Source organism: Oncorhynchus mykiss, chromosome 8 (genome assembly GCF_057628025.1).
Source record: "Oncorhynchus mykiss isolate SJ-2025 chromosome 8, ASM5762802v1, whole genome shotgun sequence".
NCBI classification, from domain to species: Eukaryota; Metazoa; Chordata; class Actinopteri; order Salmoniformes; family Salmonidae; genus Oncorhynchus; species Oncorhynchus mykiss.
Genome location: NC_143029.1, coordinates 16,788,476 through 16,813,910, shown reverse-complemented (window position 1 = coordinate 16,813,910; position 25,435 = coordinate 16,788,476). Strand labels below are relative to the sequence as shown.

General features: G+C 41.6%; 1 protein-coding gene across 5 annotated transcripts; it reads left to right on the top strand.

The window, feature by feature from the left end:
- The first annotated feature begins 313 nt into the window (after positions 1-313).
- On the top strand, positions 314-25,001 carry LOC110529478 (sorting nexin-14). Of its 5 annotated transcripts, XM_090242670.1 has the most exons (32): positions 354-580; positions 762-912; positions 1,132-1,252; positions 1,562-1,635; positions 1,867-1,945; positions 2,072-2,115; positions 2,236-2,323; positions 2,519-2,603; positions 2,741-2,897; positions 3,117-3,192; positions 3,476-3,520; positions 3,609-3,689; positions 4,050-4,164; positions 4,441-4,596; positions 4,718-4,842; positions 8,862-8,920; positions 9,299-9,325; positions 10,326-10,455; positions 10,798-10,984; positions 11,236-11,319; positions 11,488-11,588; positions 12,114-12,225; positions 12,521-12,561; positions 12,746-12,862; positions 17,471-17,591; positions 19,912-20,076; positions 20,387-20,482; positions 20,766-20,857; positions 20,970-21,026; positions 21,374-21,454; positions 21,899-21,964; positions 22,099-22,286. In XM_090242670.1, the coding sequence occupies exons 2-32, from the start codon at positions 776-778 to the stop codon at positions 22,165-22,167; spliced, it is 2,988 nt and encodes a 995-aa protein (XP_090098796.1). In that variant the 5' UTR covers positions 354-580; positions 762-775; the 3' UTR covers positions 22,168-22,286. The 5 variants fall into 5 exon arrangements, 3 of the variants coding, with proteins under 3 accessions (XP_021467337.3, XP_036840771.2, XP_090098796.1); XM_021611662.3 differs by lacking the exons at positions 21,374-21,454; positions 21,899-21,964; positions 22,099-22,286 and adding an exon at positions 24,773-25,001 and having other exon boundaries at positions 314-580; XR_005052790.2 differs by lacking the exons at positions 17,471-17,591; positions 21,374-21,454; positions 21,899-21,964; positions 22,099-22,286 and adding an exon at positions 24,773-25,001 and having other exon boundaries at positions 314-580.
- The last annotated feature ends 434 nt before the right edge of the window (positions 25,002-25,435 follow it).

The window sequence follows — 25,435 nt, the reverse complement described above, 5'->3', positions numbered from 1 at the left end:
TTGATTGTAGTGCTCTTGCTACTGTGTATGACTATCCATCTAACAAGTGTAATCAAGATGATCAGATCAACAAGATAATCAGCATGTTTGAGTTGTTGAATTAGTACATTACATTCACTGCCCTTTTTCTGGAATTTACAGCAATAGGCAAATACAGATTTTATTTTGTTTACTGATCATGTCACTATCAGAACTACGAGTTTAATTGGAAATTCCAGAATTTTCATTATCAATAATAAGGGGATTATTAACAAACGTTACAGAAAATATGAACGCTAATATAACTAAAGACTACTGGTACTAAAGATTTCCCAGTCGCATTTCCTATCCTTCGAACCCTGTTCTGCTGCGCCTTTCTACTAGTGGCGAGGATTAGAGCCGGAAGTGACGGGTGTAGGATTAAAGAAACAGTCGATCTGTCAAGGAAATAAACAACGCTTTCTGGCATAGGAAATAACACCAGCTAGCTACAATTAAAATGAAGACATAGTTAGCTATACTTTCTTCTATCTGAAACTGACACAAAATTATAACATGGTTCGCTGTCTGAAGTAGAACTAGCTGCCTGGATTACTCATTCGTAAGTAGCCAGCTAGTTAATGTCGCGTGCCCCTTGATAATTTAAGTAAATTGTAGCTGGTGTGCTGTTACTTTTTGCTGGTAACTTTATTACTTCAAATAGTAGGCTATCCATGTAACTAACTTGCTAGCTACATCTTTCACGCAAGCGTGAGTAAATACAATGTTCACATCTTCAACAGATCCCATTTGTAAAATGGAATGTATTCGAGTTTATCTGGAGAGCCTGAAGCAAGGACTGCAAATTGATGTCTTGAGGGAAGTTGGACGTCAATATCCTGTCTTTTGCTTTCTTCTGGTTTTCATGCTGTCATTAACTATACTTCTTAATAGGTAGGTTTTGTGGACAAACAAGGTCTATCTTTGAATAAATTACAAATGTTATACCTTATGCTCATGTAATCTGAAGTAGTTAAAACGGTTATCTTGCTCAATTCAGAACTGTCGGGGGAAAAGTCAGTATAGCATCCTGTCTATACTCATTCTTTCAGAATATTTCATTTTTTTCAGTTGAGGTATTAGACATCTATGTGTCTGACCTGGTTATTCTAGGTATCTTCACATTCTGATGGTGTTTTGGTCCTTCCTGGCTGGAGTGATTACGTTCTATTGCTCCCTCGGTCCAGAATCACTCCTGCCCAACATCCTGTACACCATAAAGCCCAAGAACAAAGTAAGCACATTCCAAAAACCTGAAGTACAAAGGTCATGTTCACTATGCACCAAATGGAAGAATACAGATTGAAACGGAGGGACAACCTCCTGAACTAAACACTCGTTGTAGTTTTCTGTTGTAAATGTTTTCCTTCAGTGTGCCATAATTAATATGACCCAATAGTCAGAGGGCAATGCAGTGTTTTGTAATAGAGTTGCTTATTATGTTTCTGTAAACAGTTGCTAATTTCTCATTAGTCAGTGGGATATCCAAAAGTAAGTGACAAGTGTTGTAGCTACAGGGTCTCCCTATCTATTCTTCCACCAGCAAGAGCAACAGGAGCTGTTTCCATTGGGACACAGCTGTGCAGTGTGTGGGAAAGTAAAGTGCAAACGTCACAGGTATGTCAGACCACTCAATATAAGCCTAGCACAAATGGAGAACAGACCAAATGTCATCTTTACATGTATGGCGAATGAATGGAAGCTTGTATTGAGCATCAATGAACAGCAGTGGCATTGATTGATTAGTAAAAGTCAAAGAAGGATTTGGCAGAGTTAATCTGCCACCTAGTGGACACTGAGTCGGTGCTTCTTTTTCACATCACTATTGAAATATGTTGTCCTTCACAGACCAACATTACTCCTAGAAAACTATCAGCCATGGTTGGACTTGAAAGTCTACTCCAAAGTGGATGCTTCCATGTCTGAGGTATTGCAATGGGTCATTTTAAATAGGATTTTGATTAGAAATCACAATTATAACAGATTGTCAATCAGTCAATGTCTTTATTGTCCAAATCAGGAAATCCATTTTGTATTATCGTTTGGTCCGTAGGTGCTCGAGTTGGTTCTAGAGAATTTTGTATATCCCTGGTACCGGTGAGTAGATTCTACCACAGTTTTGAACTGGAACAGTTGAACAATTTTGAACAGACTTCCCTGTTCTGTGGAGAGGGAAGTGTGAATGCATATTTCATTATGCTTTTCTTTACATGACAGGAACATCACAGATGACGAGGCATGTGTAGATGAACTGAGAATGACCTTTCGGTTCTTTGCATCTGTGTTAGTTCGACGCGCTCAGAAGGTGATACATAGCTCTCAGTCGATTTAAGTTATGTATGCCTTTTAATTTTTTTTATTTGAACCTTTATTTAACCAGGAAAAGACCATTGAGTCCCAGAGTCTCTCTCTTTTTCAAGGGTCCACATATTGCTGATTATGGTTAATACATTGTTAATGTACTCAGGCTTTACACTAACTGTGGAAATGTTTCATACAGGTTGATGTCCCCTCAGTTATTTCTGGAAAAATGATGAAAGCAGCCATGAAGCACGTTGAAATAATTGCAAAGGCCAAACAAAAAGGTTTATTTTCTGTAGATTGGTAACACAAATTGCAGTAAGTTTCTGCACTGCAAGATGTTGTTCAGTAGAGAACTAAATGTGCACTGACTGTGCAAGGCTTAATACTGTGTGTGTGTGTGTGTTTGTGTGTGTTTCAGTGAAGAACACTGAGGGATTGCAGCAGGCTGCTCTGGTTGAGTATGGCCCTGACTTACATTTTGCCCTGCATAGTCGCAAAGATGAGCTGCGTTATCTCAGGAAGGTGACAAAGATGCTATTTGCCTATCTCATGCCTCCCAAAGCCACTGACTGCAGGTAGGCCAAATCAACCAGACAGTTACATCCCAAATGGCACCCTACCCCCTGTATTGTGCACTACTTTTGACCAGGGCCCATAGGGCAAAAGTAGTGTCGTATAAAGGGAAAAGGGTGCCATTTGGAACACAGCCAGAGACCGTGTACCTGTTGAAGGGAAAGGAAAACATTTATTTTTGAACCAAGGCAATTGGAATCCTGTGTCTTACTCTTTGTCAGATCTCTAGCTGTGCTGATGCAAGAGATCCTGGTAGGCTCTGTGTTCCTCCCCATCATGGACTTCATGGCTGATCCTGTAAGTATGATGATGTATGTGTGCTTAGTGATAGAGGGTGTAGAAGCTAAAGGCCATTCACATGACTCGTGCAAGAACAGCTTTGCGCTGAGCAAGCCTTGTTTTTCAAAGGAGCAGAATCAAGTGAATGGGCCAATTATACAAACTCAGAACTCTCTGCATTAAGATTGTATCAATGAAATGCATGAACGAGCAGAACATTTTCGAACTGGAATTTTAGCAATGTAACTGTGGTGGTTGACACATTCCATCATACTGATGCATTCCTCCTGTTGCTTTTCAGGATACTGTGAACCACATGGTGCTAATATTTGTTGATGACACTCCAGTAAGTAAATTGCACATTTTACCAATCTTCTAGTGGAAGCATCATGCAGTCGTGCATTTGTGATTCATTCCTCAAATTGTTTTCCCAGTCTGAGCCGGCCATGGAGCCACCATCTAGCCTGGTTCCATTCCTGCAGAAATACGCTGACCCTCGTACCAAGAAGACATCTGTAAGTACTTAGTCCTGTGGGCACAGAAAGCCCTTGTTACCCACATATCCAGTCCACTGACCAATTAATTGTCTGTACAGTACCCTATCAGCCATTACAAGCACAATGAGAAAGGTAGTTAATTAACTTATACAGAATACACAAAAAAGAGAAAAGATTGATAAATGAAATATTGGTAGAGTTTTGCATGGACAAACACAGGATGTGTTCCAAATGGCTTCCTATTCCCTATATAGTGCATTACTATGGGCTCTATGGGCCCTGCTCAAAAGTAGTTGACTATAAAGGGAACAGGGTGCCATTTAGGGAGCACACATAGCTGCTGAACTCTGTCTTTCCTCCTGCCATCTGGTTTCCCAGGTGCTGAAGCTGGAGCTGAAGGAGATTCGGGAGCAGCAGGACCTTCTGTTCCGCTTCATGAACTTCCTAAAGCAGGAGGGAGCCGTGCACGTGCTCCAGTTCTTACTCACCGTGGGTAAGGACAAATCTCATAGAACCTCATACGAGGCTGTAAGGTCTTTCCTGCATACTGCTCTATTGAGAGGCATTTATATAAATTCATCAAAGATCCATTTAATGTAAGTCCAGGAGGACATATATAATAACCATAGTCAAGCCAGTGATATTTAGAGAGGTACTACACAACCCCACTTATTTTCAGTAAAGTTTTTGAATTTGAAAGTTTTATAAAGCATAGATCAATCTGGTAACACTAACAACATTCATCCACTTCTCCTTCATGGTATTACAGAGGAGTTCAATGATAAGATCCTGTGTCCAGAGCTGAGTGAAGCTGAGCTGCAGCGTCTGCATGGTGAGGTGCAGCATGTCTACGAGACCTACTGCTTGGAGGAGAGTATCGACAAGATCAGTTTTGACCGCTTCATCGTTGAGGAAATACGAAACAGTAAGCTGTGGTAGTGACTTGGTGCTCACAATTTTACCACAATCATTTAACACAGTGTGATGTGAGATGTGCTCTTTTTATGGAAGTCCATAAACCTTTAAAAACATGTATCTTGTTTTAGTTGCAGAGGGGCCGTACGAGGGAGTGGTGAAGCTGCAGACTATGCGCTGCCTGTTTGAGGCCTACGAGCATGTCCTGTCCCTGCTGGAGAATGTCTTCACCCCCATGTTCTGCCACAGCGATGGGGTGAGCCCCAGCCATACACTGACACTACTCTCTGGTTGAATCCCAATGATCTCACCTACTTCCTGAAGTTTGCGCTCGTTCACTACTGCCCACACATTTTAAAACATTGTAATGGTCAAGTAGGCTTCGGCTAGAGGGAGTTTCCATCTCGAAAGTTTACATACACTTAGGTTGGAGTCATTAAAACTTGTTTTTTCCAAACACTGTGCCTATAAACGGCTTGGAAAATTCCAGAAAATGATCTCATGGCTTTAGCTTCTGATAGGCTTATTCAAATCAAATTTCAAATCAAATTTATTTATATAGCCCTTCGTACATCAGCTGATATCTCAAAGTGCTGTACAGAAACCCAGCCTAAAACCCCAAACAGCAAGCAATGCAGGTGTAGAAGCACGGTGGCTAGGAAAAACTCCTAGAAAGGCCAAAACCTAGGAAGAAACCTAGAGAGGAACCAGGCTATGTGGGGTGGCCAGTCCTCTTCTGGCTGTGCCGGGTGGAGATTATAACAGAACATGGCCAAGATGTTCAAATGTTCATAAATGACCAGCATGGTCAAATAATAATAAGGCAGAACAGTTGAAACTGGAGCAGCAGCACAGCCAGGTGGACTGGGGACAGCAAGGAGTCATCATGTCAGGTAGTCCTGGGGCATGGTCCTAGGGCTCAGGTCCTCCGAGAGAGAGAAAGAGGGAAGGAGAGAATTAGAGAACGCACACTTAGATTCACACAGGACACCAAATAGGACAGGAGAAGTACTCCAGATATAACAAACTGACCCTAGCCCCCCGACACATAAACTACTGCAGCATAAATACTGGAGGCTGAGACATCATTTGAGTCAATAGGAGGATATATTTCAAGTACCTGTGGATGTATATCAAGGCCTACCTTCAAACTCAGTCCCTCTTTGGTTGACATCATGGGAAAATCTAAAGAAATCAGCCAGACCTCAGAAAAAAATTGTAGACCTGCGCAAGTCTGGTTCATCCTTGGGAGCAATTTCCAAACGCCTGAAGGTGCCACGTTCATCTGTACAAACAATAGTATGCAAGTAATAATACCATGGGACCACGCAACCTTCATACCGCTCAGGAAGGAGACGCGTTCTGTCTCCTAGAGATGAACGTACTTTGATGCGAAAAGTGCAACTCAATCCCAGAACAACAGCAAACGACCTTGTGAAGATGCTGGAGTAAACAGGTACAAAAGTATCTTTATCCACAGTAAAACGAGTCCTATATCGACATAATCTGGAAGGCCGCTCAGCAAGGAAGAAGCCACTGCTCCAAAACCGCCATAAAAAAGCCAGACTATGGTTTGCAACTGCATATGGGGACAAAGATCGTATTTTTTGTATAAATGTCCTCTGGTCTGATGAAACAAAAGTAGAACTGTTTGGCCCAAATGACCATCTTTATATTTGGAGGAAAAAGGTAGAGGCTTGCAAGCCGAAGAACACCATCCCAACCGTGAAGCACGGGGGTGGCAGCATCGTGTTGTGGGGGTGCTTTGCTGCAGGAGGGACTGGTGCACTTCTCAAAATAGATGGCATCATGAGGAACGGAAATTATGTGGATATATTGAATCAACGTTTCAAGACACCAGTCAGTAAGTTAAAGCTTGGTTGCAAATGGGTCTTCCCAATGGACAATAACCCCAAACATACTTCCAAAGTTGTGGAAAAATGGCTTAAGGACAACGAAGTCAAGGTATTGGAGTGGCCATCACAAAGCCCTGACCTCAATCATATAGAAAATGTGTGGGTAGAACTGAAAAAGCGTGTGCGAGCAAGGATGCCTACAAACCTGACTCAGTTACACCAGCTCTGTCAGGGGGAATGGGCCAAAATTCACCCAACTTATTGTGGGAAGCTTGTGGAAGGCTACCCAAAACGTTTGACCCAAGTTAAACAATTTAAAGGCAATGCTACCAAATACTAATTGAGTGTATGTAAACTTCTGACCCACTGGGAATGTGATGAAAGAAATTAAAGCTGAAATAAATAATTCCCTCTACTATTATTCTGACATTTCACATTCTTAAAACAAAGTGGTGATCCTAACTGACCTAAGACAGGGAATTTTTACTTGGATTAAATGTCAGGAATTGTGAAAAACTGAGTTTAAATGTATTTGACTGTATGTAAACTTCGGACTTCAACTGTACAGTGCCTTGCGAAAGTATTCGGCCCCCTTGAACTTTGCGACCTTTTGCCACATTTCAGGCTTCAAACATAAAGATATAAAACTGTATTTTTTGTGAAGAATCAACAACAAGTGGGACACAATCATGAAGTGGAACGACATTTATTGGATATTTCAAACTTTTTTAACAAATCAAAAACTGAAAAATTGGGCGTGCAAAATTATTCAGCCCCCTTAAGTTAATACTTTGTAGCGCCACCTTTTGCTGCGATTACAGCTGTAAGTCGCTTGGGGTATGTCTCTATCAGTTTTGCACATCGAGAGACTGAAATTTTTTCCCATTCCTCCTTGCAAAACAGCTCGAGCTCAGTGAGGTTGGATGGAGAGCATTTGTGAACAGCAGTTTTCAGTTCTTTCCACAGATTCTCGATTGGATTCAGGTCTGGACTTTGACTTGGCCATTCTAACACCTGGATATGTTTATTTTTAAACCATTCCATTGTAGATTTTGCTTTATGTTTTGGATCATTGTCTTGTTGGAAGACAAATCTCCGTCCCAGTCTCAGGTCTTTTGCAGACTCCATCAGGTTTTCTTCCAGAATGGTCCTGTATTTGGCTCCATCCATCTTCCCATCAATTTTAACCATCTTCCCTGTCCCTGCTGAAGAAAAGCAGGCCCAAACCATGATGCTGCCACCACCATGTTTGACAGTGGGGATGGTGTGTTCAGGGTGATGAGCTGTGTTGCTTTTACGCCAAACATAACGTTTTGCATTGTTGCCAAAAAGTTCAATTTTGGTTTCAACTGAACAGAGCACCTTCTTCCACATGTTTGGTGTGGCAAACTTTAACCGACACTTTTTATGGATATCTTTAAGAAATGGCTTTCTTCTTGCCACTCTTCCATAAAGGCCAGATTTGTGCAATATACGACTGATTGTTGTCCTATGGACAGAGTCTCCCACCTCAGCTGTAGATCTCTGCAGTTCATCCAGAGGGCCTCTTGGCTGCATCTCTGATCAGTCTTCTCCTTGTATGAGCTGAAAGTTTAGAGGGACGGCCAGGTCTTGGTAGATTTGCAGTGGTCTGATACTCCTTCCATTTCAATATTATCGCTTGCACAGTGCTCCTTGGGATGTTTAAAGCTTGGGAAAGCTTTTTGTATCCAAATCCGGCTTTAAACTTCTTCACAACAGTATCTCGGACCTGCCTGGTGTGTTCCTTGTTCTTCATGATGCTCTCTGCGCTTTTGACGGACCTCTGAGACTATCACAGTGCAGGTGCATTTATACGGAGACTTGATTACACACAGGTGGATTGTATTTATCATCATTAGTCATTTAGGTCAACATTGGATCATTCAGAGATCCTCACTGAACTTCTGGAGAGAGTTTGCTGCACTGAAAGTAAAGGGGCTGAATTATTTTGCACGCCCAATTTTTCAGTTTTTGATTTGTTAAAAAAGTTTGAAATATCCAATAAATGTCGTTCCACTTCATGATTGTGTCCCACTTGTTGTTGATTCTTCACAAAAAATAGTTTTATATCTTTGTTTGAAGCCTGAAATGTGGAAAAAGGTCGCAAAGTTCAAGGGGGCCGAATACTTTCGCAAGGCACTGTACCTGCCTGTCATTTTAATTTCTAATCCATGAAGGGAAGTGAACAAGTGCACATTTCTGGAAAAAGAGAGATTATTGGGACGGAACCTGTACTTTCTATGTGGACATAAACCATACACCCTAATCTAATCGCCTTCAATGGAATTATCCTACAACGAGCCAGAACATGATACAATGACAAAGTGAATGTTTCAATATACAAAAGCAAGTTGACTAACTGATCATATTTTTCCCATTCATAACTCTATCTCTGCAGTATTTCAGATACCTGCTGATGGGGGCAGAGTCTCCAAAAAGGGACTCCAGAATGAACAGGTTTGTGCTCCTGATGGCAATGACTGTGACATTAGAAAGAGGTGTAATATTCTTCTAATATCTTTGTAATATTCTTAAGCTGAAGTGTTTAGTGTTCTTTATTTTCACTCACTCATATACACACATTTTCTCTTTGCATCTAAATAGAGACTTTATTGGAGAGCTTTCATCTTCTTCATAACAGAAGTGTTAAGTGTAGTTTCAATGGCTATTTCTACACCGTGCATCTTTACTTCTCAGCCAAGACTCCACATTAGGGTGGTGTCTTGTTAACATAGGCCTGTTTACGCCCACCTCAAACGATTGCACTGAAGCTATATTGTACTATTTGAAGCCTGTAGCTGTGGGCTTATGCTGTTTATCTTGCTGTTATTCCAGGAATAGTCTGAGTGTGGATGATATGAGGTGAGTACGTGTTTGGGAAATGATGCAGACCAGGTTAATGTCCTGCTGCCGACTGCCATTGAGTTTGCTGCATGCCAGATATAATTAGCCCAGACTGCAGTGAATGGAACCAAAATGTGCTGTAGAAAAAGCATTGTGGGGCAATAAGCACTTTTCTTCAGTGGGCTTTTGCAAGCTAGCGTTTGTTGTTTTTGTTAAGACTTGCTCTTTACCTTGTATTGCTGTAACTGAACAAGAGTCAGGGTTATATGTAATTGTTTTTATTCAGTTGAATAATTGTTGAACATTCAAGGTAGCAGGTGCTTTGAATAGTATTTTAATTTCTAGTTTTGACGTTGAACTCGAGCCACAGAATGGAGGAAGAGGAGAAATATGGGGTTTCCCATGGCCCCATAACTAATCTCCTCTCATACTGTTTCTCTAATGGTCTATCCATGTCTTGTGTGAGCGCCCATAGTTCTCTTGTGTATAATGGACGCCTGATCTCCTTGTCGGGACAGCGTTGGAGGGCCTCAAATTCACCTCTTCAACCTTCCCTTCTTGTCCCTAATATTTGGTCTGCACTAAGTTGCTCATCCAACATTCTAACCACCTTTACTGACATATGGCTAGATGTGAGCCTCAGTCTGTAAGCATGGACTCCTGTACACAACTACAAACTACCTCTCATTGCTTGAGTGCATCTGTTCTCATCTGTCTGCTTGGCATTAGTAGAATGTGTAACCTTTCATAATGTGTGCTCTCTTTGTGTGTTCATGTTTGGATTTGGAACTCAGCGTGGCATTTTGTCTTTGGACTTATAGTTTCAACATCTTTGCAGCATTTTGAATTATTTTGATCTGCATAGCACCATTTGAGGCATCGCTGCATTAACAGCAGATGTTTGGATAAGTGGCATCAACTGTTGACAGCAACAACACATGCAGTTTCACACAGCTGCCTGTCTGGCATTCAATTTCCTAGTGTGTGTTCACTTCTGTGTTCGTGTGTGTCTGTGAAGGATCGTCTCAAAACGAGGGGAGACGTTTGGGATCAGCCGGATCGGCAGCAAAATCAAAGGCGTCTTCAAGAGCACCACCATGGAGGGGGCGATGCTGCCGTACTCCATGGTCGACGCTGAAGATGAAGCGGTGAGAACTCCCCCAAAACGAACACTGACACCGAAACTATGATCACATCCCCATCCTCCACCATGCATATGAATGGGGGATTTCTATTCCTGCATATTGTAACCACAGGCTGGGTTTCCATAGTGATTTTGATTGAATTGTCAGTTACTTTAGTAGTAAGTACAGTTTTCAAAAAATACACTCCGGGGATAACACTTTAAAGTATCACACAACAATTATTTCCAATTCCAATATCGTTCTTGAATTTTCACACACTAACACATCATTGAACATGCCATACAAATAAAGGAATTTTTATTAATTATATGAAGTGCCTTTTTGACATCCCATGTTGTGTTGCAGGTTGAGGAAGCGACTATGGTGATGGAGGATGACTCCCCTGTGGAGGCAGCTAGTACTCCAGGAGTCCTGAGGAACTTGTCAGCCTGGAGCATCACCATCCCCTACATTGACTTCTACGATGACGAGGTGAAGAAGGAGAGGGTCCCCGTGTTCTGCATCGACGTGGAACGCAATGACATGAAAGAAGGTGAGGGCACGGCTAGAGCTGTTTATGGTAAAGTCCCAAATGCCACCCTATTCCCTACACAGTACACTACTTTTGATCAGAGGGCCCTGGTCAAAAGTAGTGTACTTTGTACGGAATAGGGTGCCATTTAGGATGCACTAAATATGTGTTCTATGAATTATGTGTGTGGGAATTGGGGGAAATATAAAACTGCAGTATTGATGTTGGTTTTCAATTGTGTTGATTCTTGAGCGATTTTTTTTCTGTTTCAGTGGGACATGAAACAGAGGCCTGGTCCATCTTCAGACGATACATGGAATTCTACGTTCTAGAAAATAAACTCACAGAGTTCCACGGTAAGACGACATTGTGTACTTTCTCACACATTTCTTCAGAGGAAGTATACATGTTTGGCTTTGTCATCTCTGAAGTCCTGTGGTTAGTAGATGTGAGCTTCCGTTACATTTTTTTACATTTTATATGTGTCACTGGTAGTTTTTAACTTGTTTTTTGTTGTTGCACAGGCTCATTTGCAGATGCACAGCTCCCTTCGAAAAGAATTATAGGACCAAAGAACTATGAGTTCCTATCATCAAAGAGGGAAGAATTTGAGGAGTATTTGCAGGTATTCCTACAAAACATTATGAACGGCTCTTTCCATGATATAGACTGACCAGGTAAAAGCTATGATCCCTTATTAATGTCACCTGTTAAATCTACTTCGATCAGTGTAGATGAAGGGGAGGAGACCGGTTTAAGAAGGTTATAGTAGTAGGTGCCAGGTGCACCTGTTTGTGCCAAGACCTGCAACGCTGCTAGGTTTTTCAGGCGCAACAGTTTCCTGTGTGTATCAAGAATGGTCCACCACCCAAAGGACATCCAGCTGACTTGACACAAATGTGGGAAGCATTGTAGTCAACATGGGCCAGCATCCCTGTGGAATGCTTTCGACACCTTGTCGAGTCCATGCCCTGATGAATTGAGGCTGTTCTGAGGGCAAAGGGGGGTGCATCTCAATATTAGGAAGGTGTTCTTAATGTTATATACACTGTGTACGTAGGCCTATTGCTCTGTAGTGTACAGTAACTGTAGTACCTATACAGTTCTATGAAATCGAAACTACTATAATACATGTCTGTGTTGTAAACAGAGACTGCTGCAGCACCCAGAGTTGAGTAACAGTCAGCTGTTGGCAGACTTCCTGTCACCTCACAGCATGGAGACTCAGTTCATGGACAAGATGATGCCTGATGTAAACCTGGGTATGGCGCATCAAATAACACTTATGTATAACACAAGGAGCACTAACAATTCATAGGTTGTATGTATCCCAAATGGCACCCTATTTCCCATATAGTGCACTACTTTTGACCAGAGCATAATAGGTATGCAATGTGTAGGGAATAGGGTGCCAATTGGGATGCATCCTTAAAAACCCACACATTCATACAAGGAGGCCTAAAGATGCCATAGAGAAATATAGGAGAAATTCATTGTTGATTAGCTATGTAGCATCATGTGTAGCTGTGTTGACAAATTGATTGTATTCCTTCTCAGGTAAAATATTCAGGTCTGTCCCTGGAAAAATTATAAAAGAGGTAAGAGGCATTTATCCAATGGGATTTTAATAGTAGAATATCTATTGGGATATACTGTAGTTAGTCACTGAAATTATTTCACTCTTAAATAAAGAATATATGATCAGACAATGGTGTTGCAGACCTCCCAGCTCAGTGGTGTGATATTAATCATGATGTTGTCTGTTTTTCCTCTGCCTGCCAGAAAGGACAGAACCTAGAGCCTTTCATCCAGTCCTTCTTCAACTCTTGTGAATCTCCCAAAGTCAAACCCAGCAGGCCTGAGCTGACCACCCTCAGCTCTACTGCTGAGTACAACAAGGTCAGCTACGGTTGCAAAATTCCCAAAACTTTCCCCAAATTCCCTGGTTAAAATCACTGTGCAAAACTCCCCATCTGTCCACTTGGCCTATACATACTTCACAGTGGAAACACTATGTACACCCCTCCCATCCAGCTTAGCTATATGTAGGGATATATCCTGCCTGAGTGGACAGCCTTAATCACTGATTACCTCCTTACCCCTGCTCTCTGCCAGGATGTTCTCACTTTATTTGACCTTTTATTTTCACAATTCCTGACATGTAATCCTTGTAAGAATCCCTGTTTTAGGTCAGTTAGGATCACCACTTTATTTTAAGAATGTGAAATGTCAGAATAATAGTAGAGTGATTTATTTCAGCTTTAATTTCTTTCATCACATTCCCAGTGGGTCAGAAGTTTACATACACTCAATTAGTATTTGGTAGCATTTCCTTTAAATTGTTTAACTTGGGTCAAACGTTTTGGGTAGCCTTCCACACGCTTTCCACAATAAGTTGGGTGAATTTTGGCCCATTCCTCCTGACAGAGCTGGTGTAACTGAGTCAGGTTTGTAGGCCTCCTTGCTCGCACACGCTTTTTCAGTTCTGCCCACAAATCTTCTATATGAGGTCAGGGCTTTGTGATGGCCACTCAAATACCATGACTTCGTTGTCCTTAAGCCATTTTGCCACAACTTTGGAAGTATGCTTGGGGTCATTGTCCATTTGGAAGACCCATTTGCGACCAAGTTTTAATTTACTGACTGATGTCTTGAGATGTTGATTCAATATATTACATAATTTCCGTTCCTCATGATGCCATCTATTTTGTGAAGTGCACCAGTCCCTCCTGTATTAAAGCACCCCCACAACATGATGCTGCCACCCCCTTACTTCACGGTTGGGATGGTGTTCTTCAGCTTGCAAGCCTCCCCCTTTTCCTCCAAACATAACAATGGTCATTATGGCCAAACAGTTCTATTTTTGTTTCATCAGACCAGAGGACATTTCTCCAAAAAGTACGATCTTTGTCCCTATGTGCAGTTGCAAACCTTAGTCTGGCTTTTTTATGGTGGTTATAGAGCAGTGGCTTTTTCCTTGTAGAGCGGCCTTTCAGGTTATGTCGATATAGGACTCGTTTTACTGTGGATATAGATACTTTTGTACCTATTTCCTCCAGCATCTTCAAGGTCCTTCGCTGTTGTTCTAGGATTGATTTGCACTTTTCACACCGAAGTACGTTCATCTCTAGGAGACAGAACACGTCTCCTTCCTGAGCAGTATGACGGCTGCGTGGTCCCATGGTGTTTATACTTGCGTACTATTGTTTGTACAGATGAACGTGGTACCTTCAGGCATTTGGAAATTGCTCCCAAGGATGAACCAGACTTGTGGAGGTCTACAATTTATTTTCTAAGGTCTTGGCTGATCTCTTTTGATTTCCCATGATGTCAAGCAAAGTTCAAAGATAGGCCTTGAAATACATCCACAGGTACACCTCCAATTGACTCAAATGATGTCAATTAGCCTACCAGAAGCTTCTAAAGCCATGCCATCATTTTCTGCAATTTTTCAAGCTGTTTAAAGGTACAGTCAACTTAGTGTATGTAAACTTCTGACCCACTGGAATTGTGATAGTGAATTATACATGAAATAATCTCTGTTAAACAATTGTTGTAAAAATGACTGGTGTCATGCACAAAGTAGATGTCCTAACTGACTTTGTTAACAAGACATTTGTGGAGTGGTTGAAAAACAAGTTTTAATGACTCTAACCTAAGTGTATGTAAACTTCCGACTTCAAATATATGTCAGAACGATAAATCTTTACACACTCCTTCTCAAAAACATAAACCATGACTGTTCCGGTCATTCCAGGGTTTATCACTTTTGGAAGAAGAACATTTTCCACTGAAACTATGCATATAAAAAACAGACTTTTGATATGTACAGTCGTGGCCAAAAGTTGAGAATGACACGCAAATATTAATTTTCAAAGTCTGCTGCCTCAGTTTGTATGATGGCAAATTGCATATATTCCAGAATGTCATGAAGAGTGATAAGATGAATTGCAATTTATTGCAAAGTCCCTCTTTGCCATGCAAATGAACTGAATCCCCCAAAAAACATTTCCACTGCATTTCAGCCCTGCCACAAAAGGACCAGCTGACATCATGTCAGGGATTCTCTCGTTAGCACAGGTGTGAGTGTTGATGAGGACAAGGCTAGAGATCACTCTGTCATGCTGATTGAGTTCGAATAACAGACTGGAAGCTTCAAAAGGAGGGTGGTGTTTGGAATCATTGTTCTTCCTCTGTCAACCATGGTTACCTGCAAGGAAACACATACCGTCATCATTGCTTTGCACAAAAAGGGCTTCACAGGCAAGGATATTGCCGCCAGTAAGATTGCACCTAAATCAACCATTTATCGGATCATCAAGAACTTCAAGGAGAGCGGTTCAATTATTGTGAAGAAGGCTTCAGGGCGCCCAAGAAAGTCCAGCAAGCGCCAAGACTGTCTCCTAAAGTTGATTCCGCTGCGGGATCAGTGCACCACCAGTACAGAGCTTGCTCAGGAATGGCAGCCGGCAGGTGTGAGTGCATCTGCATGCACAGTGAGGTGAAGACTTTTGGAGGATGGCCTGGTGTCAAGAAGGGCAGCAAAGAAGCCACTTTTCTCCAGGAAAAACATCAGGGACAGACTGATATTCTGCAAAAGGTACAGGGATTTGACTGCTGATGACTGGGGTAAAGTCATTTTCTCTGATGAATCCTCTTTCCGATTGTTTGGGGCATCTGGAAAAAAGCTTGTCCAGAGAAGACAAGGTGAGCGCTACCATCAGTCCTGTGTCATGCCAACAGTAAAGCATCCTGAGACCATTCATGTGTGGGGTTGCTTCTCAGCCAAGGGAGTGGGCTCACTCACAATTTTGCATAAGAACACAGCCATGAATAAAGAATGGTACCAACACATCCTCCAAGAGCAACTTCTCCCAACCATCCAGGAACAGTTTGGTGACGAACAATGCCTTTTCCAGCATGATGGAGCACCTTGCCATAAGGCAAAAGTGATAACTAAGTGGCTCGGGGAACAAAACATAGATATTTTGGGTCCATTGCTAAGAAACTCCCCAGACCTTAATCCCCCAAAAATGTAAAAGTGGTGCGTGCATATGTATTCACCCCTTTGCTATGAAGCCCCTAAATAAGATCTGGTGCAACCAAGTCCACCTGTGTGCAATTTAAGTGTCACATGATCTGTCACATGATCTCAGTATACATACATCTGTTCTGAAAGTCCCCAGAGTCTACAACACCACTAAGAAAGAGGCACCACCAAGCAAGCAGCACTATAACGACCAAGGAGCTCTCCAAACAGGTCAGGGACAAAGTTGTGGAGAAGTACAGATGAGGGTTGGGTTATAAAAAAATATCAAACTTTGAACATCCCACAGAACACAATTAAATCCATTGTAGAGGGCCGCCCACCAAAACTCACAGACCAGGCAAGGAGGTCATCAATCAGAGAGACAACAAAGAGACCAAAGATAACCCTGAAGGAGCTGCAAAGCTCCACAGCGGAGATTGGAGTGTCTGTCCACAGGACCAGTTTAAGCCGTACACTCCACAGGGCTGGGCTTTACGGAAGAGTGGCCAGAAAAAAGCCATTGCTTATTTTTTTCTTTAAGCAAACACATTTGGTGTTTGCCAAAAGACATGTGGGAGACTCCCCAAATATATGGAAGACGGTACTCTGGTCAGATGAGACTAAAATTGAGATTTTTGCCCATCAAGGAAAACGGTATGTCTGGTGCAAACCCAACACCTTATCACCCCGAGAATATCATCCCCACAGTGAAGCATGGTGGTGGCAGCATCATGCTGCGGGGGTGTTTTTCATCAGCAGGGACTGGGAAACTGGTCAGAATTGAAGGAATGATGGATGGCGCTAAATACAGGGGAATTCTTGAGGGAAACTTGTTTCGGTCTTCCAGAGAGTTGAGACTGGGACGGAGGTTCGCCTTCCAGCAGGACAATGACTCAACACTTGAGTGGCCTACGGGTAAACATTTAAATGTCTTGTAATGGCCTAGCCAAAGGCCAGACCTCAATCCAATTGCGAATCTGTGGTATGACTTAAAGATTGCTGTACATTCCCATCCAACTTGAAGGAGCTGGAGCAGTTTTGCCTTGAAGAATGGGCAAAAATCCCAGTGGCTAGATGTTCCAAGCTTAGAGTCAAATAACCCAAGAGACTTGCAGCAGTAATTGCTGCAAAAGGTGGCTTTACAAAGTATTGATTTTGGGGGGGTGAATAGTTATGCATGCTTAAGTTTTTTTTTTTTTTTTTTGTCTCGTTTGTATCACAATAAAAACATATTTTGCTTCTACAAAGTGGTAGGTATGTTGTGTAAATGAAATGAGACAAACCCCTAACAAATCAATTTTAATACCAGTTTGTAAGGCAACAAAATAGGAAAAGTGCCAAAGGGATGAATACTTTTGCAAGCCACTAATTAAAGATGTTAGAAGATGGCTTGACTGACTGCCCTGTAGCTTAGAACTGCCTTGACAGTTGTATTTTTCATTCTGTCAATAAAATAGTGTCCCTTCCGATCTCCCTAGCTCTCCAATGACCTCTACAAAAACAATACTAATCTGTTTGAGACCCTGGAGACACATAACCGGAACTACTTTATGGAGATGATCTCGGTAGAAGGGATGTATGACTACATGATGTTTATGGGTAAGTGACCAGGCACAAGTAGTAGTTCCCTTTCACAGAGAAGAACTGAACTATGTGGTACGTTCCCCAGCACTCAAACAGAAGGGAGAACAAACAATGAGTCACTGACAACAACCAAAACAAGTGGGGTTTTAGGAGGGTGTCCACAGAAAGTTGACTAGCAACAACAACTGGAACCTAAGAGACCCACCATGAGTGCCCACTAAATTTGCCTAAGAAAAAGCTAACAAAAGAAAAACCCACACCAAACTAATGGCGTGAAACAAAATCAGATAAAGGATTGTTTGTCTAAAAATCAAAATAGAGAGCACCAACTAAAGGTGTTAACCCTCCGCATCTATCAAGACAACTGGAGCACTGGGCCAGCCACTCTTAAATAGCACTTGGGCCAGCACAGGTGAAACACCTTCCCACTAACAAGATGGAAACCAGCACAGGTGTAACACATACTGACTAATGAGGTGACATCAATTGGTGCGCCCTACGTGATAACAAGCTAAAGACCAACCTCAAAACATAAATGGAAAAGCCAAAGCTTGTAACATATTTTTTATTTATTTTATTTTTTATTTCACCTTTATTTAACCAGGTAGGCAAGTTGAGAACAAGTTCTCATTTACAATTGCGACCTGGCCAAGATAAAGCAAAGCAGTTCGACACATACAACGACACAGAGTTACACATGGAGTAAAACAAACATACAGTCAATAATACAGTATAAACAAGTCTATATACGATGTGAGCAAATGAGGTGAGATAAGGGAGGTAATGCCAAAAAAAAAGGCCATGGTGGCAAAGTAAATACAATATAGCAAGTAAAACACTGGAATGGTAGATTTGCAAAGGAAGAATGTGCAAAGTAGAAATAAAAATAATGGGGTGCAAAGGAGCAAAATAAATAAATTAATTAAATACAGCAGGGAAAGAGGTAGTTGTTTGGGCTAAATTATAGGTGGGCTATGTACAGGTGCAGTAATCTGTGAGCTGCTCTGACAGTTGGTGCTTAAAGCTAGTGAGGGAGATAGGTGTTTCCAGTTTCAGAGATTTTTGTAGTTCGTTCCAGTCATTGGCAGCAGAGAACTGGAAGGAGAGGCGGCCAAAAAAAGAATTGGTTTTGGGGGTGACTAGAGAGATATACCTGCTGGAGCGTGTGCTACAGGTGGGATATGCTATGGTGACCAGCGAGCTGAGATAAGGGGGGACTTTACCTAGCAGGGTCTTGTAGATGACATGGAGCCAGTGGGTTTGGCGACGAATATGAAGCGAGGGCCAGCCAACGAGAGCGTACAGGTCGCAATGGTGGGTAGTATATGGGGCTTTGGTGACAAAACGGATTGCACTGTGATAGACTGCATCCAATTTGTTGAGTAGGGTATTGGAGGCTATTTTGTAAATGACATCGCCAAAGTCGAGGATTGGTAGGATGGTCAGTTTTACAAGGGTATGTTTGTCAGCATGAGTGAAGGATGCTTTGTTGCGAAATAGGAAGCCAATTCTAGATTTAACTTTGGATTGGAGATGTTTGATATGGGTCTGGAAGGAGAGTTTACAGTCTAACCAGACACCTAAGTATTTGTAGTTGTCCACGTATTCTAAGTCAGAGCCGTCCAGAGTAGTGATGTTGGACAGGCGGGCAGGTGCAGGTAGCGATCGGTTGAGCATGCATTTAGTTTTACTTGTATTTAAGAGCAATTGGAGGCCACGGAAGGAGAGTTGTAATGGCATTGAAGCTTGCCTGGAGGGTTGTTAACACAGTGTCCAAAGAAGGGCCAGAAGTATACAGAATGGTGTACTAATATGACAAACTGTTATAGGATTCAGCCAATATACTTTTTATTTTTACATTTTAGTCATTTAGCATAGTGTTTCCCAACTATAGTCCTCCAATACCCCCAACAGCACACATTTTTGTTGTAGCCTCGGACAAACTCACCTGATTCAACTTGTCAACTAATCCTCAAGCCCCCAATGAGCCGAATCAGGTGTTTGTCCAGGGCTACAACAAAAATGTGTGCTGTTGGGGGTACTGGAGTTGGGAACCACTGATTTAGCAGACTCTCTTATCCAGAGTGACTTGCTCAAGGGCACATTGACATATTTTTCAACTAGTCGGCTCGGGGATTCGAACCAGTGACCTTTCGGTCCAACGCTCATCTTGTGCAAGTTAATCCAGAGTTTTAGCACTACCAGTGATGGCCACCACAGTGTTTGTCATGATAGAAAGTGTTTAGGATGGTTTGCTTATCCTGAATGTCAGACACACACCTGTTGCCCAGTCATGATTATTTTCATTGTGTTTGGTGTTGTGTTTGATGGACAGGTCGAGTCGTGTTCCACATGCCAGACTGGTTGCATCACATCCTGTCAGGGGGGCGGATCTTGCTCAAGAACACATTCGAGGCCTACATGGATAGCTACATTCAACACAAACTAGAGATGATCTTGCAGGAGCACCGTGTGGTGTCTCTCGTCACCATGCTCAGAGGTACTGTGTGTGTGTTGGTCTCTCTCCGTGTGTGTGTTTGTGCGTGCGGTCGCTTGTGTATGTTCCTTCAGTAACGCATCCTGTTTTGTTGACATTCTCCCCTAACCCCTCCTATTTCCTTCCTAAGGCTCCACCAAAGTTTAAGAGTAGCATACAATCACTGTAGATGTGCTGTATCACTTCAGTGCTCATCCAAATCCAATCACCATGATATTGTTTGTTATCCCATGTCCATTGAGGTCTGGGATTGCCCTGCCTTACTTAATCCAGCTCTCCTAAACTCATAATTACATTTTCTGCCCAATTTCAGATGCTGTGTTCTGCGAGAACAGTGAGGAACGCACCACAGGAGACAAGCAGAGAAGAGCCAAGAAGGCATTTGATGAGATGATGAATTATCTGCCAGGTTAGACCCAGGCTTTGGCTGACTTAATATTATATCTACTTAGTAGTTTTCTTTTGCCATATTCACCTGCTCTGAGTGGGAAAAATTTGTTTTGAGCGATCATCCAACTCGGAATTGCAAGTCGGAAACTCTGGGATCATCCTAGAGTTTCCTCCTATCCCAGATATTTTCCATTGTAGAAACATTCCAGTTTCACCAATCAGTCCCATTAATGGCAAAGGCAGATAACATTGGCCTCAGTTCAGCTGTACAGTATTGCTGTGTCTGTCTTTTCACCTTGTAGACTTTATGGAAAAGTGCATTGGACAGGAGGCCAAGTACGAGGGCATCCGACTTCTCTTTGACGGCTTCCAGCAGCCACTTCTCAACAAGCAGGTAAAGCTAAAAGGCAAACATGAAGACAAGTAACAGCTTCTCTGCAGCCAAGGTCTCATGGCGTAATTAACTGTTTTCTCTCCTCTTGTTTCTGTCTTTTGGCTCCCCTAAGATGACGTACGTTCTGATGGATATTGCTGTCGAAGAACTGTTTCCAGAACTCGGCAAGGTAAACTTCTGAGAATCAGCTATACAGAGCCTTGCAAAAGTATTCATCCCCCTTGGCGTTATTCCTATTTTGTTGCATTACAACCTGTAATTTAAATAGATTTTAATTTGGATTTCATGTAATGGACAGACACAACATAGTCCAAATTGTGAAAAAAAGTGAAAAAAATGACTTATTTAAAAAAAAATGTAAAAGTGGTGTGTGTATGTATTCACCCCCTTTGCTATGAAGCCCCTAAATAAGACCTGGTGCAACCAATTACCTTCAGAAGTCACATGGTTAGTTAAAGTCCACCTGTGTGCAATCTGTGTCACATGATCTCAGTATACATACACCTGTTCTGAAAGGGCCCAGAGTCTGCAACACCACTAAGAAAGAGGCACCACCAAGCAAGCAGCACTATGACGGCCAAGGAGCTCTCCAAACATGTCAGGGACAAAGTTGTGGAGTACAGATAAGGGTTGGGTTATAAAAAAATATCAGAAACGTTGAACATTCCACGGAGCACAATTAAATCCATTATAAAAAAATGGAAAGAATATGGCACCACAACAAACCTTCCAAGAGAGGGCCGCCCACCAAAACTCACAGACCAGGCAAGGAGGGCATCAATCAGAGAGTCAGCAAAGAGACCAAAGATAACCCTGACGGAGCTACAAAGCTCCACAGCGGAGATTGGTGAATTTGTTGGAGTATAGGACCGCTTTAAGCCGTACACTCCACAGAGCTGGGCTTTACGGAAGAGTGGCCAGAAAAAGCCATTGCTTAAAGAAATAAATTGGTGTTCGCCAAAGGCATGTGGGAGACTCCCCAAACATTGAAGAAGGTACTCTGATCAGATGAGACTAAAATATAGGTTTTTGGCCATCAAGGAAAACGCTATGTCTGGTGCAAACCCAACACCTCTCATCACCCGAGAACACCATCCCTACAGTGAAGTATGGTGGTGGCAACATCATGCTGTGGGGATGTTTTTCATTGGCAGGAACTGGGAAACTGGTCAGAATTGAAGGAATGATGGATGGTGCAAATACAGGGAAATTCTTGAGGGAAACCTGTTTCAGTCTGCCAGAGATTTGAGACTGGGACGGAGGTTCACTTGGGACGGAAGACAATGACCCTAAGCATACTGCCAAAGTAACACTCGAGTGGTTTAAGGGGAAACATTTAAATGTCTTGGAATGGCCTAGTCAAAGCCCAGACCTTAATCCAATTGAGAATCTGAAGTATGACTTAAAGATTGCTGTACACCAGCAGAACCCATCCAACTTGAAGGAGCTGGAGCTTGAAGAATGGGCAAAAATCCCAGTGGCTTGATGTTCCAAGCTTATAGAGACATACCCCAAGAGACTTGCAGCTGTAATTGCTGCATAAGGTGGCTCTACAAAGTATTGACTTTGGGGGGGGGGTGAAAAGTTATGCAGGCTCAAGTTTTCAGTTTTTTGTCTTATTTCTTGTTTGTTTCACAAAAAATATTTTGCATCTTCAAAGTGGTAGGCATGTTGTGTAAATCAAATGATACAACCCCCCCCCCCCCCCCCCCCACAAAATGTATTTTAATTCCAGGTTGTAAGGAAACAAAATATGAAAAATGCCAAGGGTGGTGAATACTTTTGCAAGCCACTGTATGCAGGGCAACCATTCGTAATACGTTTGTCATATGTATGCCTACTTACTACAATGCAATTATTGTGCTTTATACGTTAACCTTAGCTGTGTTCTTAAAAGTAAACTGGCCAGATTCTGTTTCTTAATGACATTACTGTGTATTTGCTTGTATTACACAAATAAATGTGAAGTTACCAAACACAGCTTTAGATAGTGTCTTGCAAAAGTATTCAGACCCCTTGGATTTCTTCACATTTTATTGCGTTACAAAGTGTGATTAAAACGGATTTAATTATATATTTTTTCAACAATCTACACAATACTCTGTCAGTGTCTGAAAAATACAACCTTTTTTTTATTAATAAAAATGTAATAAATAAAATATAGTAATTTCATAAGTATTCAGCTCCCTGAGTCCATACATGTTAGAAACTCTTCAGGAGCGATAACAGCTGTGAGTCTTCTTGGGTAAGTGTCTAAGAGCTTTGCACACCACGATTGTTCAATATTTGCCTATTTTATTTTTCCTTGTAAATATTCTTCATACTCTGCCAAGATGTTGGGGATCATGGCTAGACAGCAATTCAAGTGTTGCCATATGGTTTCAAGCAGATTGACGTAAAACTGTAACTTCACATTCACCGTCTTCTTGGTAATCAACTCCAGTGTAGATTTGGCTTTGTGTTGTATGTTATTGTCCTGCTGAAAGGTGAATTCATCTCCCAGTGTCTGGTGTAAAGCAGACTGAAGCAGGTTTTCCTTTAGGATTTAGCCTGTGCTTCTTTTTATCCTGATACGCATGCCATGCCGCAGCCACCACCATGCTGGACAATAAGAAGGCAATTACTCAGTGATGTGTTGTGTAGGGTTTTGCATTTATGCCAAAAAGTGTATTCTTTGCCATGTTTTTTTTTGCAGTATTACTGTAGTGCCTTGTTGCATACAAGATGCATGTTTTTTTTTGTATATTTGTGTTCTTTTCACTCTGTCATTTAGGTCATTATTGTGGAGTCACTACAATGATCCATCCTCAGTTTCTGCCATCACAGCCAATGAACTCCATTTCTGTTTTAAAATCACTAATGGTAACATCCCTGAGCAGTTTCCTTCCTATCCTGCAGCTCAGTTCAGAAGGATGACTGCATCTTTGATGTGGCTTGCTCGTTTAATACAGCATAACTAGAGCAGGGACGGGCAACCCTGGTCCTGGAGGGCCACAGGCACTTTATGCGTTTGATTTAACCAACCTGGAAGACCAGGTGTTTTGAATTTAGGTAATCACTGAACTGATCAATTAGCTCAGTTGGTCAAGTGTGGTGCATAGTTGGAACAAAATGCTGCAGTACGTGCGGCACTCCAGGAACAGGGTTGCCGACCCCTGAACTACTCCATGCTGTGTCTGGGTGGTTTATTAATATACTGTATAATTCACAGCATAATTATTCATTACTAGACCATGCTTAAAGAGATATTCAATGTCAGATGTTTTATTGTCATCTTCCAATCACGGCCCTTTTTATGAGGCTTTCAAAAAAGTTTCCTGGTCTTTGTAGTTGAATCTGTGCTTGAAATTCAATACTTGACTGAGGGCCCTTACAGATGTTGTATGTATGGTGGACAGAGGAAGGGGTAGTCATTCAAAAATCATGTCAACCCTTATAATTTTACAGTGAGTCGATGTAACTTTTTATTTGATTTGTTAAGCCACATTTTACTCCTGAACTAATGTAGGCTTGCCTAAACAAAGGGTCTGAATACTTATGCAACAACTGTTAGTTATCTATATTTTTTATTAATAAAAAATAAAAAATCACATTTTCCTTACATTTTGACAGAGTATTTTGTGTATATTGTTGACAAAAATAATATAATGATATCTGTTTTAATTCCACTTTGTAACACAATGAAATCCAAGGGGTCTGAATACTTTAGCAAGGCACCGTATATTGTATTTAACTTAAGCATCTCTCTGCCATAGGGCCCCTGAAAGTAAACACTCACTTTGTGTTTCAACTAGGGGGTAATCAACCGGATGTCTTTTCCAAACTATTTAGACATTTCTAAATTAAGTGAAAGTAGAACGGTAACAGGATGTAGGTTGTGTACCTCCCTGCTGATACTGTATGTTGTCTCTTCAGAAGGGACAAGGGGAGCCGTCGGCAGACAGTAACCAGTGAATTTAGAAAACAGCTTGCTTCCTTTTCCTGGAGCCAAAGTGCAATACAGCAAATTCCAATGTCTCTGTGAGCATATATCAACATTCCAATGTCTCTGTGAGCAAATATCAACATTCCAATGTCTCTGTGAGCATATATCAACATTCCAATGTATAATAATGCATTAATAAAAATATATTTATAGATTTTACTGGGTGGTCAAATATTTTACTTATTGGATATAATAATGCCTTGCTGCCTGCAAACTGGTCCATCTTTAGTTAGATGTGTCAATTTTAGATGTCTTCCCTTCTCCAAGTGAGATGACAGATTCAATTGGTCTTTAAACAGTCTCTGTATTTTGTATGGTAACTGTAGGTTCATTTGTGTAATTTTACAGCTGAGAAGCAGGTTGGAGCAATAAGCTGAGCACTAAGACCTGTTTTGTTTCTCATATTCAATTTGTTTGTCAGCTTCTGTTTTCTAAAATGAGGTTGTGTCCTGCATATGACCTAATGTGATTTCCGTCTCCCTTCCCTCCTTGGAGTCTCATTTCTGCCCTGATAATGTTTTAGTCCACTGTGAAAAGGAGATACTTTCCATGCAGTGTTCCGTGGATGTGGTAATTGGCAACACCATGTACAT